This window comes from Scyliorhinus torazame, chromosome 7, assembly GCF_047496885.1.
Source record: "Scyliorhinus torazame isolate Kashiwa2021f chromosome 7, sScyTor2.1, whole genome shotgun sequence".
Lineage (NCBI taxonomy): Eukaryota > Metazoa > Chordata > Chondrichthyes > Carcharhiniformes > Scyliorhinidae > Scyliorhinus > Scyliorhinus torazame.
In genome coordinates, this window is record NC_092713.1 from 140,035,845 (window position 1) to 140,048,420 (window position 12,576).

At 43.8% G+C, this 12,576-nt stretch overlaps 1 protein-coding gene across 18 annotated transcripts in view; it reads right to left on the minus strand.

The window, feature by feature from the left end:
* Positions 1 to 12,576, minus strand: part of LOC140426606 (ral guanine nucleotide dissociation stimulator-like 1) — a 409,325-nt gene that overhangs the window by 86,449 nt on the left and 310,300 nt on the right. For 8 of the 18 annotated variants that reach the window (XM_072511576.1, XM_072511590.1, XM_072511592.1 and 5 more), the window contains 13 exons: positions 10,142 to 10,219; positions 9,490 to 9,567; positions 9,084 to 9,161; positions 8,073 to 8,147; positions 7,635 to 7,697; positions 6,619 to 6,693; positions 6,166 to 6,243; positions 4,727 to 4,801; positions 4,274 to 4,351; positions 3,254 to 3,328; positions 2,801 to 2,878; positions 1,794 to 1,868; positions 1,365 to 1,442 (listed from right to left, as the gene is read on the minus strand). In XM_072511576.1, coding sequence (XP_072367677.1) covers positions 1,365 to 1,442; positions 1,794 to 1,868; positions 2,801 to 2,878; positions 3,254 to 3,328; positions 4,274 to 4,351; positions 4,727 to 4,801; positions 6,166 to 6,243; positions 6,619 to 6,693; positions 7,635 to 7,697; positions 8,073 to 8,147; positions 9,084 to 9,161; positions 9,490 to 9,567; positions 10,142 to 10,219 — 984 coding nt within the window. The remainder of the gene's footprint in view (positions 1 to 1,364; positions 1,443 to 1,793; positions 1,869 to 2,800; positions 2,879 to 3,253; positions 3,329 to 4,273; positions 4,352 to 4,726; positions 4,802 to 6,165; positions 6,244 to 6,618; positions 6,694 to 7,634; positions 7,698 to 8,072; positions 8,148 to 9,083; positions 9,162 to 9,489; positions 9,568 to 10,141; positions 10,220 to 12,576) is intronic. The other 10 variants (XM_072511581.1, XM_072511578.1, XM_072511580.1 and 7 more) reach the window with 10 other exon arrangements.

Here is a 12,576-nt window from a genome sequence, read left to right on the forward strand (position 1 = left end):
CATCAGCAGCAGAATTGTATACAGTCACAATCTGTAACTTATTGGCTGGCATCTTCCTCACTCTCATCAAGCTGGGGAATCAACTCTAGTTCAGGGAAATGTATCGTAAGAGGGCATGCCAGGAGCAAAACCAGGCATATCTAAAAATGGAGGTGCCAACCTGTTGAAACTACAACACAGGACTATTTGCTGCCCAGCAAAGTAAACAGCAAGTGATAGACAGAATTACACTAATCCACAACCAACAGATCAGAGCAAAGCTCTGCAGTTCTGGCAGATCCAGTGTGAATGGTGGTGGACAATTAAAATACTAAACATGGCAGCATGATAGGATAGCGGTTAGCACTGCTGCCTCAGTGTCAGGGACCCGGGTTCAATTCCGGCCTTTGGCGATGTCAGTGTGGAGTTTGCACATTCTCCCATTATGTGTAGTTTTCCTCCGGGTGCTCTGGTTTCCTCCCACAGTCCAAAAATGTGCAAGCTAGGTGGATTGGCCATGTTAAATTGCTTCTTAGTGTCAAAGGTTAGGTGGGGTACAGGGATAGGACAGGGGAGTGGGCCTAGGCACTGTGCTCTTTTGGAGGGTTGGTGCAGACTCAAATGGGCCAAGTGGCCTCCTTCTGCACTATAAGGATTCTATGATACTGACGGGAGGAGGCTCCACAAATATCCCCATCCTCTATGATGAGGTGCCCAGCACATCAATGCAAAAGACAAAGCTGAAGCATTTGCAACAACCTTCAACCAAACGTGCGAATGGATGACTCAACTCGGCCTCCTCCAGAGGTCCCAGCATCACAGGTGCCAATATTCAGTCAATTTGATTCACCCCATGTGATATCAAGAAATGCCTGAAAGCATGGACATTGCAAAAGGTAGAGGATCCAGACAACATTCTAGCAATAGTACTGAAGACTTGTGTGCCAGACCTTGCTTTGACCCTAGCCAAGCTGTTTCAGTACAGTTAAAACACCAAGGGTTACTACTACCTGTCTCCATAGGCATTTTGACCACGTCAGGCAGGCCTGCCTGCCACCACATGGTGAAATCACCATGTAAACCCTGGCAGTCGACACCCACAAATCCCCCAACACATCAACAAATTCCCACTCCCCTCCACATGCCAACTCCCCTCCACATGCCAAAACCCCCGCCAACACACACACCATTACCGACCGCCAACACACAACATTCCCCACATAAACTCTACCTCTAGGAATAATGCAATTATTAGAGGGGCTCTCAATCATTTGGTCATTGCTATGGTCGAGATGGTATTCGCTTTAGGAACTGTTCGTTCACCAGCAATACATAATTACATTGTTGTGGTCTCCGAATTTACTCACACATCAGATTAAACTTACATCCTGATTACTGCAATTGTTCCTGCAGGAACGCGATTTCCATTTTCCTCACCAGTTGGACTGTCACAGTTTCCGCAGCTGCAATTGATCACAAAGAAAGCTACTTTAAACAAACCCTTGCGTCCACAAGTGGCCGTTACCAAAAGTAGTTACTGAAGACTCTGGGCTTCAATATTTCAACACTTCATCAGCTGGTTTGTGCTGTATTTTCTTTGGTCTCTACTAATGCAATTTTCAATTCATAAAACTTTCTAATCTCGAGGAATAAGGCAAATGTAGAGAGGCAGTAACATGATTGGGAATGATCTATCCCTTCATGAATTCGTTGCTACAGAATTTTACAGGAACTGTCTGCTCTCCAGCAATTTCTATTTACAGTGATGTAATCGGAATGAAGCAGAATTTAGTCAAAGATCGGATCAAACGTACTTCCTAATTGCACTGGTTTCTGGAGAACATGGATTTCCATCTTCCTCACAGTTTTGACTGTCAGAGTTTTCATAGCTGTGGTCATAAAAACACTGTTAAGCCATTTTAAAGCAAGTATTTGCAGCCAAAATTAAATGCATTAAAGTAAAACCCTGCAAACTGAAGACACTGTATTTTGAGCATTGATCAGTTGGGTTTGGTAAAATAGGTCACGTTTAAAGATGCATCATAGCACGATATTGTGATTTGGTTTCTCTTCAAAAGCTTTCAATGGACGTTTGCGGGACAACACTGAGGCTGGAAGTAAACAATGCCTCAAGGGCAAGCAATTTTCCAATTTCTCATTTAAGAGTTCTTAAATACGTGTGTTTTTATAGGAATGCATTTCCCTGGACAGTTGGTGATGAGCTGGGAGATGTGAAGTTTGGCGATAGAGCAGGGACGTGTCAGAGGCAAGTCTGATCCCTCCCCACTGCCATTCCGCAATTGCCAAAGTGGCGAAGGTAGGCAGCTCAGCAATCCCACTAGATAGCCAATTGTGCCAATTACGATACCAACTGATGACCACTTTCTGCCTAGAGGGATCACTAGTAGCTTTTTCTCGATCATGTAAACAGTGCACCAGCGCTTGGATTGGGCTGGTAGCTCTTGGGACTGGTTCTGTATCATTAATTGGATAGTGGCCCTGGTGGCCGTCTCTGGTCACCACTGGCATAGTGCTGCCCTGGGTCCCGCTGTCAGCCAAAGCAGGATCAGATCAACACTGCGAACAGGACTTCAAATGTTCATAAATTTGTTTAAAAAAAACCCACTAATCTCTAGGAACAGTGCAAATAATAATAGAGGCAGCAAGCAGTCTCATTGTTATTGCTATGGTTTGGAATAGCGTTCGCTGCTCTTCTGTGGGATGCTTTCAAAGAATCAAATTATAATCTTACAGGAACCTCTGGCTCTCCAGCAATTATTTTTGCATTGAGGTGTCAGGAATGAAGCAGAATTGAACTTACTTCCTGATTGCTGCCATTGTTCCTGCAGGAACACTATTTCCATTTTCCTCACCAGTTGGACTGCCATAGCTTCCGCAGCTGCAATTGGTCACAAAGAAAGTTACTTTAAACAAACCCTTGTGTCCACAAGTGGCTGTTATTAAAAGAAATTACTGAAGACTCTGGGATTCAATATTTCAACCCTTCATCAGCTGGTTTGTACTGTATTTTCTTTGGCCTCTACTAATGCAATTTTTAATTCATAAAACTTTCTAATCTCGAGGAATAAGGCAAATGTAGAGAGGCAGTAACATGATTGCTGCGATTGGGAATAATCTTTGCTGCACTATTATATCCCTTAATGAATTCGTTGCTATGGAATTTTACAGGAACTGTCAGCTCTCCAGCAATTTCCATTTACATTGTTGTAATCGGAATGAAGCAGATTTTAGTCAAAGATCGGATCAAACGTACTTCCTAATTGCACTGGTTTCTGGAGAACATGGATTTCCATCTTCCTCACAGTTTTGACTGTCAGAGTTTTCATAGCTGCGGTCATAAAAGCACTGTTAAGCCATTTTAAAGCAAGTATTTGCAGCAGAATTAAATGCATTAAAGTAAAACCCTGCAAACTGAAGATGCTGTATTTCGAGCATTGATCAGTTGGGTTTGGTAAAATAGGTCACACTTAAGATGCATCATAGCACAAGATTGTGATTTTCTTTCTCTTCAAAAATTTTCAATGGAGGTTTGCGGGACAACACAGTGAGGCTGGAAGTAAACAATGCCTGAAGAGCAAGCAATTTTCCAATTACTCAATGAAGAGTTCTTAGATAAGTGTGTTTTTACAGGCCTGCATTTCCCTGGACAGTTAGTGGTCAGCAGGGAGATGCGAAGTTTGGCGATAGAGCAGGGAGTTGTCAGAGGCAAGTTTGTTCCCTCCCCACTGCCATTCCGCAATTGCCAAAGTGGCGAAGGTAGGCAGCTCAGCAATCCCACTGGGTAGCCAATTCTGCCAATTACAATACCAACTGATGATCACTTCCTGCCTAGAGGGATCACTAGCAGCTTTTTCTCGGTCATGTAAACAGTGCAACAGCGCTTTGATTGTGCTGGTAGCTCTTGGGACTCGTTCTGTATCATTAATTGGATAGTGGCCCTGGTGGCAGTCTCTGGTCATCACTGGCATCGTGCTGCCCTGGGTCCCGCTGTCAGCCAAAGCAGGATCAGATCAACACTCCGAACAGGACTTCAAATGTTCATAAATTTGTTTAAAAAAAAAAAAAACACTAATCTCTAGGAACAGTGCAAATAATAATAGAGGCAGCAAGCAGTCTCATTAATGTGATTGCTATGGTTTGGAATGGCGTTCGCTGCTCTTCCGTGGGATGCATTCAAAGAATCAAATCAAATCACAATCTAACAGGAACCTCTGGCTCTCCAGCAATTCCTATTTGCATTGATGTGTCAGGAATGAAGCAGAATTAAACTTACTTTCTGATTGCTGCAATTGTTTCTGCAGGAACACTATTTCCATTTTCCTCACCAGTTGGACTGTCACAGTTTCCGCAGCTGCAATTGGTCACAAAGAAAGTTACTTTAAACAAACCCTTGCGTCCACAAGTGGCCGTTACTAAAAGAAGTTACTGAAGACTCTGGGATTCAATATTTCAACACTTCATCAGCTGGTTTGTACTGTTTTCTCTTTGGTCTCCACTAATGCAATTTTTAATTCATAAAACCTTCTAATCTCGAGGAATAAGGCAAATGTAGAGAGGCAGTAACATGATTGCTGTGATTGGGAATAATCTTTGCTGCAATATTATATCCATTCATGAATTTGTTGCTGCAGAATTTTACAGGCACTGTCAGCTCCACAGCAATTTCTATTTACAGTGATGTAATCGGAATGAAGCAGAATTTAGTCAAAGATCGGATCAAACGTACTTCCTAATTGCACTGGTTTCTGGAGAACATGGATTTCCATCTTCCTCGCAGTTTTGACTGTCAGAGTTTTCATAGCTGTGGTCATAAAAGCACTGTTAAGCCATTTTAAAGGAAGTATTTGCAGCCAAAATTAAATGCATTAAAGTAAAACCCTGCAAACTGAAGATGCTGCATTTCGAGCATTGACCAGTTGGGCTTGGTAAAATAGGTCACACTTAAGATGCACCATAGCACAAGATTGTGATTTTCTTTCTCTTCAAAAACGTTCAATGCAAGTTTGCGGGACATCACAGTGAGGCTGGAAGCAAAATGCCTGAAGGGCAAGCAATTTTCCAGTTACTCATTGAAGAGTTCTTAACTAAGTGTGTTTTTACAGGAATGCATTTCCCTGGACAGTTGGTGATGAGCTGGGAGATGCAAAGTTTGGCAATAGAGCAGGGAGGTGTCAGAGGGAAGTGTGAGCCCACCCCACTGCCATTCCTCAATTGCCAAAGTGGCGAGGGTAGGCAGCTCAGCAATCCCACTGGGTAGCCAATTGTGCCAATTACAATACCAACTGATGACCACTTTCTGCCGAGAGGGATCACGAGCAGCTTTTTCTCGATCATGTAAACAGGGCACCAGCGCTCTGATTGGGCTGGAAGCTCTTGGGACTGGTTCTGCATCATTAATTGGATAGTGGCCCTGGTGGCAGTCTCTGGTCACCACTGGATCGTGCTGCCCTGGTCCCGCTGTCAGCCAAAGCAGGATCAGATCGACACTCCTAAAAAGGACTTCAAATATTCATAAATTTATTTAATAAAACCCCACTAATCTCTTTTTAAAAAAAAATGTTTTCCTTTTATGAGTTACCAAGCCAGGGCTCAGGGTGTGGGTCAGGGGCGAACCCCTAATCCAGCTCCTCGCCTGCTCCAAAAAACTAATTTAAATTCAATCCAATTCATGGTCCCCACAAGAGAGACATACCAGATCTGAACCAAAGGCTCAATCTACAGTCACTTGATCTTGGCCAAAGAGCCGAGAAGCGATAAACCCCATTAATCTCTAGGAACAGTGCAAATAATAATAGAGGCAGCAAGCAGTTTCATTAATGTGATTGCTATGGTTTGGAATGGCGTTAGCTGCTCTTCCGTGGGATGCTTTCAAAGAAGCAAATCAAATTATAATCTTACAGGAACCTCTGGCTCTCCAGCAATTAATATTGCATTGATGTGTCAGGCAGGGGCTGGTTTAGCACACTGGACTAAATCGCTGGCTTTTAAAGCAGTCCAAGGCAGGCCAGTAGCACGGTTAGATTCCCGTACCAGCCTCCCCAAACAGGCGCCGGAATGTGGCGACTCGGGGCTTTTCACAGTAACTTCATTGAAGCCTACTCGTGACAATAAGCGATTTCATTCATTCATTTCATTTCTCATTTCTTGAAGCAGAATTGAACTTACTTCCTGATTGCTGCAATTGTTCCTGCAGGAACACTATTTCCATTTTCCTCACCAGTTGGACTGCCATAGTTTCCGCAGCTGCAATTGGTCACAAAGAAAGTTACATTAAACAAACCCTTGCGTCCACAAGCGGCTGTTACTAAAAGAAATTACTGAAGACTCCGGGATTCAATATTTCAACCCTTCATCAGCTGGCTTGTACTGTATTTTCTTTGGTCTCTACTAATGCAATTTTTAATTTGGAAAACTTTCTAATCTCTAGGAGTAAGGCAAATGTAGAGAGGCAGTAACACGATTGCTGCGAGTGGGAATGATCTTTGCTACACTATTATATCCCTTCATGAATTTGTTGCTTTGGAATTTTACAGGAACTGTCAGCTCTCCAGCAATTTCCATTTACATTGTTGTAATCTGAATGAAGCAGATTTTAGTCAAAGATCGGATCAAACGTACTTCCTAATTGCACTGGTTTCTGGAGAACATGGATTTCCATCTTCCTCACAGTTTTGACTGTCAGAGTTTTCATAGCTGCGGTCATAAAAGCACTGTTAAGCCATTTTAAAGCAAGTATTTGCAGCCAAAATTAAATGCATTAAAGTAAAACCCTGCAAACTGAAGATGCTGTATTTCGAGCATTGATCAGTTGGGTTTGGTAAAATAGGTCACGCTTAAGATGCATCATAGCACGATATTATGATTTTCTTTCTCTTCAAAAACTTTCAATGGAAGTTTGCGGGACAACACAGAGGCTGGAAGTAAACAATGCCTGAAGAGCAAGCAATTTTCCAATTACTCAATGAAGAGTTCTTAGATAAGAATGTTTTTACAGGACTGCATTTCCCTGGACAGTTAGTGATCAGCAGGGAGATGCGAAGTCTGGCGATAGAGCAGGGAGTTGTCAGAGGCAAGTCTGATCCCTCCACACTGCCATTCCGCAATTGCCAAATTGGCGAGGGTAGGCAGCTAAGCAATCCCACTGGGTAGCCAATTCTGCCAATTACAATACCAACTGATGACCACTTTCTGCCTAGAGGGATCACTAGCAGCTTTTTCTCGATCATGTAAACAGTGCACCAGCGCTTTGATTGGGCTGGAAGCTCTTGGGACTGGTTCTGCATCATTAATTGGATAGTGGCCCTGGTGGCAGTCTCTGGTCACCACTGGATCGTGCTGCCCTGTGTCCCGCTGTCAGCCAAAGCAGGATCAGATCAACACTCCTAATAGGACTTCACAAATATTCATAAATTTGTTTAATAAAACCCCAGTAATCTCCAGGAACAATGCAAATAATAATAGAGGCAGCAAGCAGTCTCATTAATGTGATTGCTATGGTTTGGAATGGTGTTCGCTGCTCTTCGGTGGGATGCATTCAAAGAATCAAATCAAATCACAATCTTACAGGAACCTCTGGCTCTCCAGCAATTCCGATTTGCATTGATGTGTCAGGAATGAATTAGAATTGAACTTACTTTCTGATTGCTGCAATTGTTCCTGCATTTTCCTCACCAGTTGGACTGTCATAGTTTCCGCAACTGCAATTGGTCACATAGAAAGTTACTTTAAACAAACCCTTGTGTCCACAAGTGGCTGTTAATAAAATAAATTACCAAAGACTCTGGGATTCAATATTTCAACACTTCATCAGCTGGTTTGTACTGTATTTTCTTTGGTCTCTACTAATGTAATTTTTAATTCGGAAAACTTTCTAATCTCGAGGAATAAGGCAAATGTAGAGAGGCAGTAACATGATTGCTGCGATTGGGAACGATCTTTGCTACACTATTATATCCCTTCATGAATTCATTGCTATAGAATTTTACAGGAACTGCCAGCTCTCCAGCAATTTCCATTTACATTGTTGTAATCGGAATGAAGCAAATTTTAGTCAAAGATCGGATCAAACGTACTTCCTAATTGCACTGGTTTCTGGAGAACATGGATTTCCATCTTCCTCACAGTTTTGACTGTCAGAGTTTTCATAGCTGTGGTCATAAAAGCACTGTTAAGCCATTTTAAAGCAAGTATTTGCAGCCAAAATTAAATGCATTAAAGTAAAACCCTGCAAACTGAAGATGCTGTATTTCGAGCATTGACCAGTTGGGCTTGGTAAAATAGGTCACACTTAAGATGCATCATAGCACAAGATTGTGATTTTCTTTCTCTTCAAAAACTTTCAATGCAAGTTTGCGGGACAGCACAGTGAGGCTGGAAGCAAAATGCCTGAAGGGCAAGCAATTTTCCAGTTACTCATTGAAGAGTTCTTAAATACGTGTGTTTTTACAGGAATGCATTTCCCTGGACAGTTGGTGATGAGCTGGGAGATGCGAAGTTTGGCAATAGAGCAGGGAGGTGTCAGAGGCAAGTGTGAGCCCACCCCACTGCCATTCCTCAATTGCCAAAGTGGCGAGGGTAGGCAGCTCAGCAATCCCACTGGTTAGCCAATTGTGCCAATTACGATACAACTGATGACCACTTTCTGCCTAGAGGGATCACTAGTAGCTTTCTCTCGATCATGTAAACAGGGCACCAGCGCTTTGATTGAGCTGGAAGCTCTTGGGACTGGTTCTGCATCATTAATTGGATAGTGGCCCTAGTGGCAGTCTCTGGTCACCACTGGCAACGTGCTGCCCTGGGTCCCGCTGTCAGCCAAAGCAGGATCAGATCAACACTCCGAACAGGACTTCAAATATTCATAAATTTGTTTAATAAAATCCCACTAATCTCTAGGAACAGTGCAAATAATAGAGGCAGCAAGCAGTCTCATTAAATTGATTGCTATGGTTTGGAATGACATTCCCTGCTCTTCCGTAGGATGCATTCAAAGAATCAAATCAAATCACAATCTTACAGGAACCTCTGGCTCTCCAGCAATTCCTATTTCCATTGATGTGCCAGGAATGAAGCAGAATTTAACTTACTTTCTGATTGCTGCAATTGTTCCTGGAGAAACACACTTTACATCTGCAATGCAGTTTGTGCGGTCGAGGTTTCCATACCTGCAATTCATCAAAAAGCATAAATTAAGACATTTTCAACAAGCATCTGGCCACAATTGGCCATCAGCCATTTAAAATAAACCCCTGCAGACTGTGTGTTTAAACTCTTGATAAAATGGTTGTTAAACTGGTCACATTGTGGGTGGATGACTGCACCGGGTGGTGATTCTTCTCCTTCAACTTCCACAAAAGATCATCAGGACACCATAGTGAGGCTGGGGGAGGGATGGGGTGGAGGGGATGCAGAGGAGAAGATGGGGAAGGAGGAGGCAAACACATTTCTTCAATATCTTAAGAGTTCTATGATCACGCATTGGATTAAACTTACCTTCCGATTACTGCAAGCTTTCGTGAAGAACTAAGATTTTGATTTTCACCACAGTTGGGACTGTCACAGTTTCTGTAGCTGAAATTGGTCATGAAGAAAGTTATTTTGAACAAACAGTTGCATCCATAATTGGCTGTCATTAAAAAAATGAAGACTCTGGGATTCAGTATTTCAACCTTTGATCAGCTGGTTTTGTTGAACAGGTCACACTCTAGACATATGACTGTAATGCATGATTTATTTTCTTCAAAACATTCAGATGGTGTTTTCAGGGCACTAAAGGGAGGCTGGAGGGAGATAGGGGGGGGGGGGGGGTGCAGCAGAGATGACAGTTCATTTTTGTTCAATAGTTCAAAACTGCCTAATAGACAACCACATTTCCATTAAAGATATTTGGATGTTTAGTGATATATATATATTTTTCTTAAAATAGAAGTTTTCTAATTTCTAAGAATGATGCAAATGTTAGAGAGGCACTCAAACATCATCTTTAATATGATTGCTATGGTCAGGTATGGTGTTTGCTGCACTGCAATGGGATTCCTCCATGAACTACTTCATGCATAATCTTCCAGGAACTGCCAGCAATTTTCTTTCATGCTGTTGTATTCTGATCGAAGCAAAACTTAGTCACACATTAGATCAAACTTACTTTCTGCTTACTGCATTTGTTTCTGGAGAATTTAGAATTCCATTTGCCTCGCATTTTGGTGTGTCAAAGTTTCCATATCTGCAATTGGTTACAAAGCACAAATTAATTCATGTTAAAACAAGCACTTGCATCTACGATTGTCTTCCAGCCTTGAAAAACTCTGCTCCAGGTTCAAAGTTTTGAGCCTTGATCAGCTAGCTTGTTAAAACCCTTTCCATTAACTCCAATATTATCTTTGCTCAGTATTTTCCTTCTTTGCATTTACTTGTTTAACGGTGCACAATATTTATTTATTTATTTTTTAAAAATGTTTTATTCTCCTCCTTTTTCACATTTTCTCCCACATTTACATCCATCAACAATAAACAACAATCAGCAAGATATGTCAGTCCCCATAATAAAAACGATCCCATCTACCCACCAACCCCCAAACCTCAACTCGCATGTTTACATAAACAAATGACAAAAAGGATTCAGGGATTACCCGTAGTCACCCTTAATCTTACACAGCTCCCCACCCCCCCCCCCCCCCCCCCCCCAGGTCACCAGCTCCTCCCGTCCACTGCCTCTTGTAAAACTCCTCCTCCCACCTCGGTTCCTTCCCCCCCCCTAACTTTCCACCCCGGCTAGACCACTCGGACCCTGTTCTGCCAGGCGCCGATGGCCGCAGCCCCTCCCCCCACCTCACTCCCATTCACTGGCCGGCTTAAACCGGCCAGCGTGGAGGCCCCCGCCCGGGTCCCTTTCCCACTTGCCCGGCCCGAGGAAAGCCCAAAGATCCCCTTTTAGCACACAAACCCCACATATCCACCTACACCCCAAAGAACCCTCATTTCAAGTGAAAGTCCCGTCCCTTCCCTTGTCGAAATATATACCACATTGGCTCCTTTAGTCTCTAAACCCACGCGCAGTGATACAAAAAAGAAAATACAGTCATGAGGTTATATCGGCACATGGCCATTCCTCAATTTGTCAGTTCTGCCACAGTCCTTCTGCTTTTGCAAACTCCTCCGCTGCTTCCACCTTTCCAAAATAAAAGTCCCTGAGCTTGTAAGTCACCCTCAGCTTCGTTGGATATACAATGCCGCACCGCACCTTGCTAATGTACAGTGCCCTCTTCACCCGGTTGAAGGCAGCCCGCCTCCTTGCCAGCTCCACCGTAAAGTCCTGGTATACACGTATACCAGCTCCAGCCTACTGCACCACCCGCTTCTGCTTGGCCCAGCTCAGGACCTTCTCCTTCACACTGTACCTACGGAAGCCCAGAGTCACTGCCCTTGGCGGCTCACTCGCCTTTGGTACAGGTCTCCACGACCGACGAGCCCGATCAAGTTCATATTGGGAGGGATCCTCCCCCTCCCCCAATAGTTTTGTCAGCATCGCGGCCAAATACTCAGTCGGCTTCGGTCCTTCAACTCCTTCGGGCAGCCCCACAATCCTCAAGTTCTGTCGCCTGGATCTATTTTCCAGGTCTTTCATTTTTCCCTCGCAGATCCTTGTTAGTATCCATCACCTTCCGCATCTCTTTCCCCATCGAGGCAAGTTGATCACCGTGCTGCAATAACTTCTCCTCCACTTACTTCAGCGCCTCCCCTTGCTCTTGCACCTCCGCCACTGCGTTCGCCACCTCAGTCCTCACCGGGGAAACCGCCTCCTCCACCAGCACACTCAAAACCTCCCTCATCTCCTTCCTCACCATCTCCATGCATTTCGCAATCTGCACCAACTGCTTTTCAAATTCCGCGGCCATCACCTTAGTTATTTCTTCAGCCGTAAGCAGTGCGGCCTCCCTTGTGCTCCGTGACCCCGCGGTGACCTTTCCACTCCCCGACAGACCTTCAGCTGTTTTTTTTTTTTTAAGCCTTTTATTTGCTCACCCTCGACATTCTTCTTGGAGTTTTTTTCCTCCTGTGTCTTCACTGTGCCTCCTCCGTGCCTTCGCCCTGCGACAGGGCTTAAAGCCCCGAAAATGCCGTTCCCGAGCGGGAGCCCTCCATTGTGCGGCCGCCTCCCTCCCGCCGTCACCGCAAGTGGTGCACAATATTTATGAAAACATGATTGGGGAAGCCTTGAGGGAAGATAGGAGCAGTGTAACCATTTCTGGTACGGTGACAGCATTTTCTATTTCAGAATCAAAGACTCTCAGTACATTTTAAGGGCATTCAGGTCACTGTACCTGTGTTAGCTCTGGAGACTGCTATACATTAGCCCCACACCTTCCGCAGAGCCATGCAGTATTTTCCCCTTTCAAGTATATGTCCAACCTTGTTTCAAAAGTTGCTATTGAATCCACTTCCCCCACAATTTCAGGCAATGCATTCCACATCACAAGCTCACAGCTTTAAAGAAAAATGTTATCTTCTCCAGCTCTTTTGCCAATTATCTTAACTATTCCAATCATAGCACATTTGGCAAATTCTTCTTCCACCAACCAA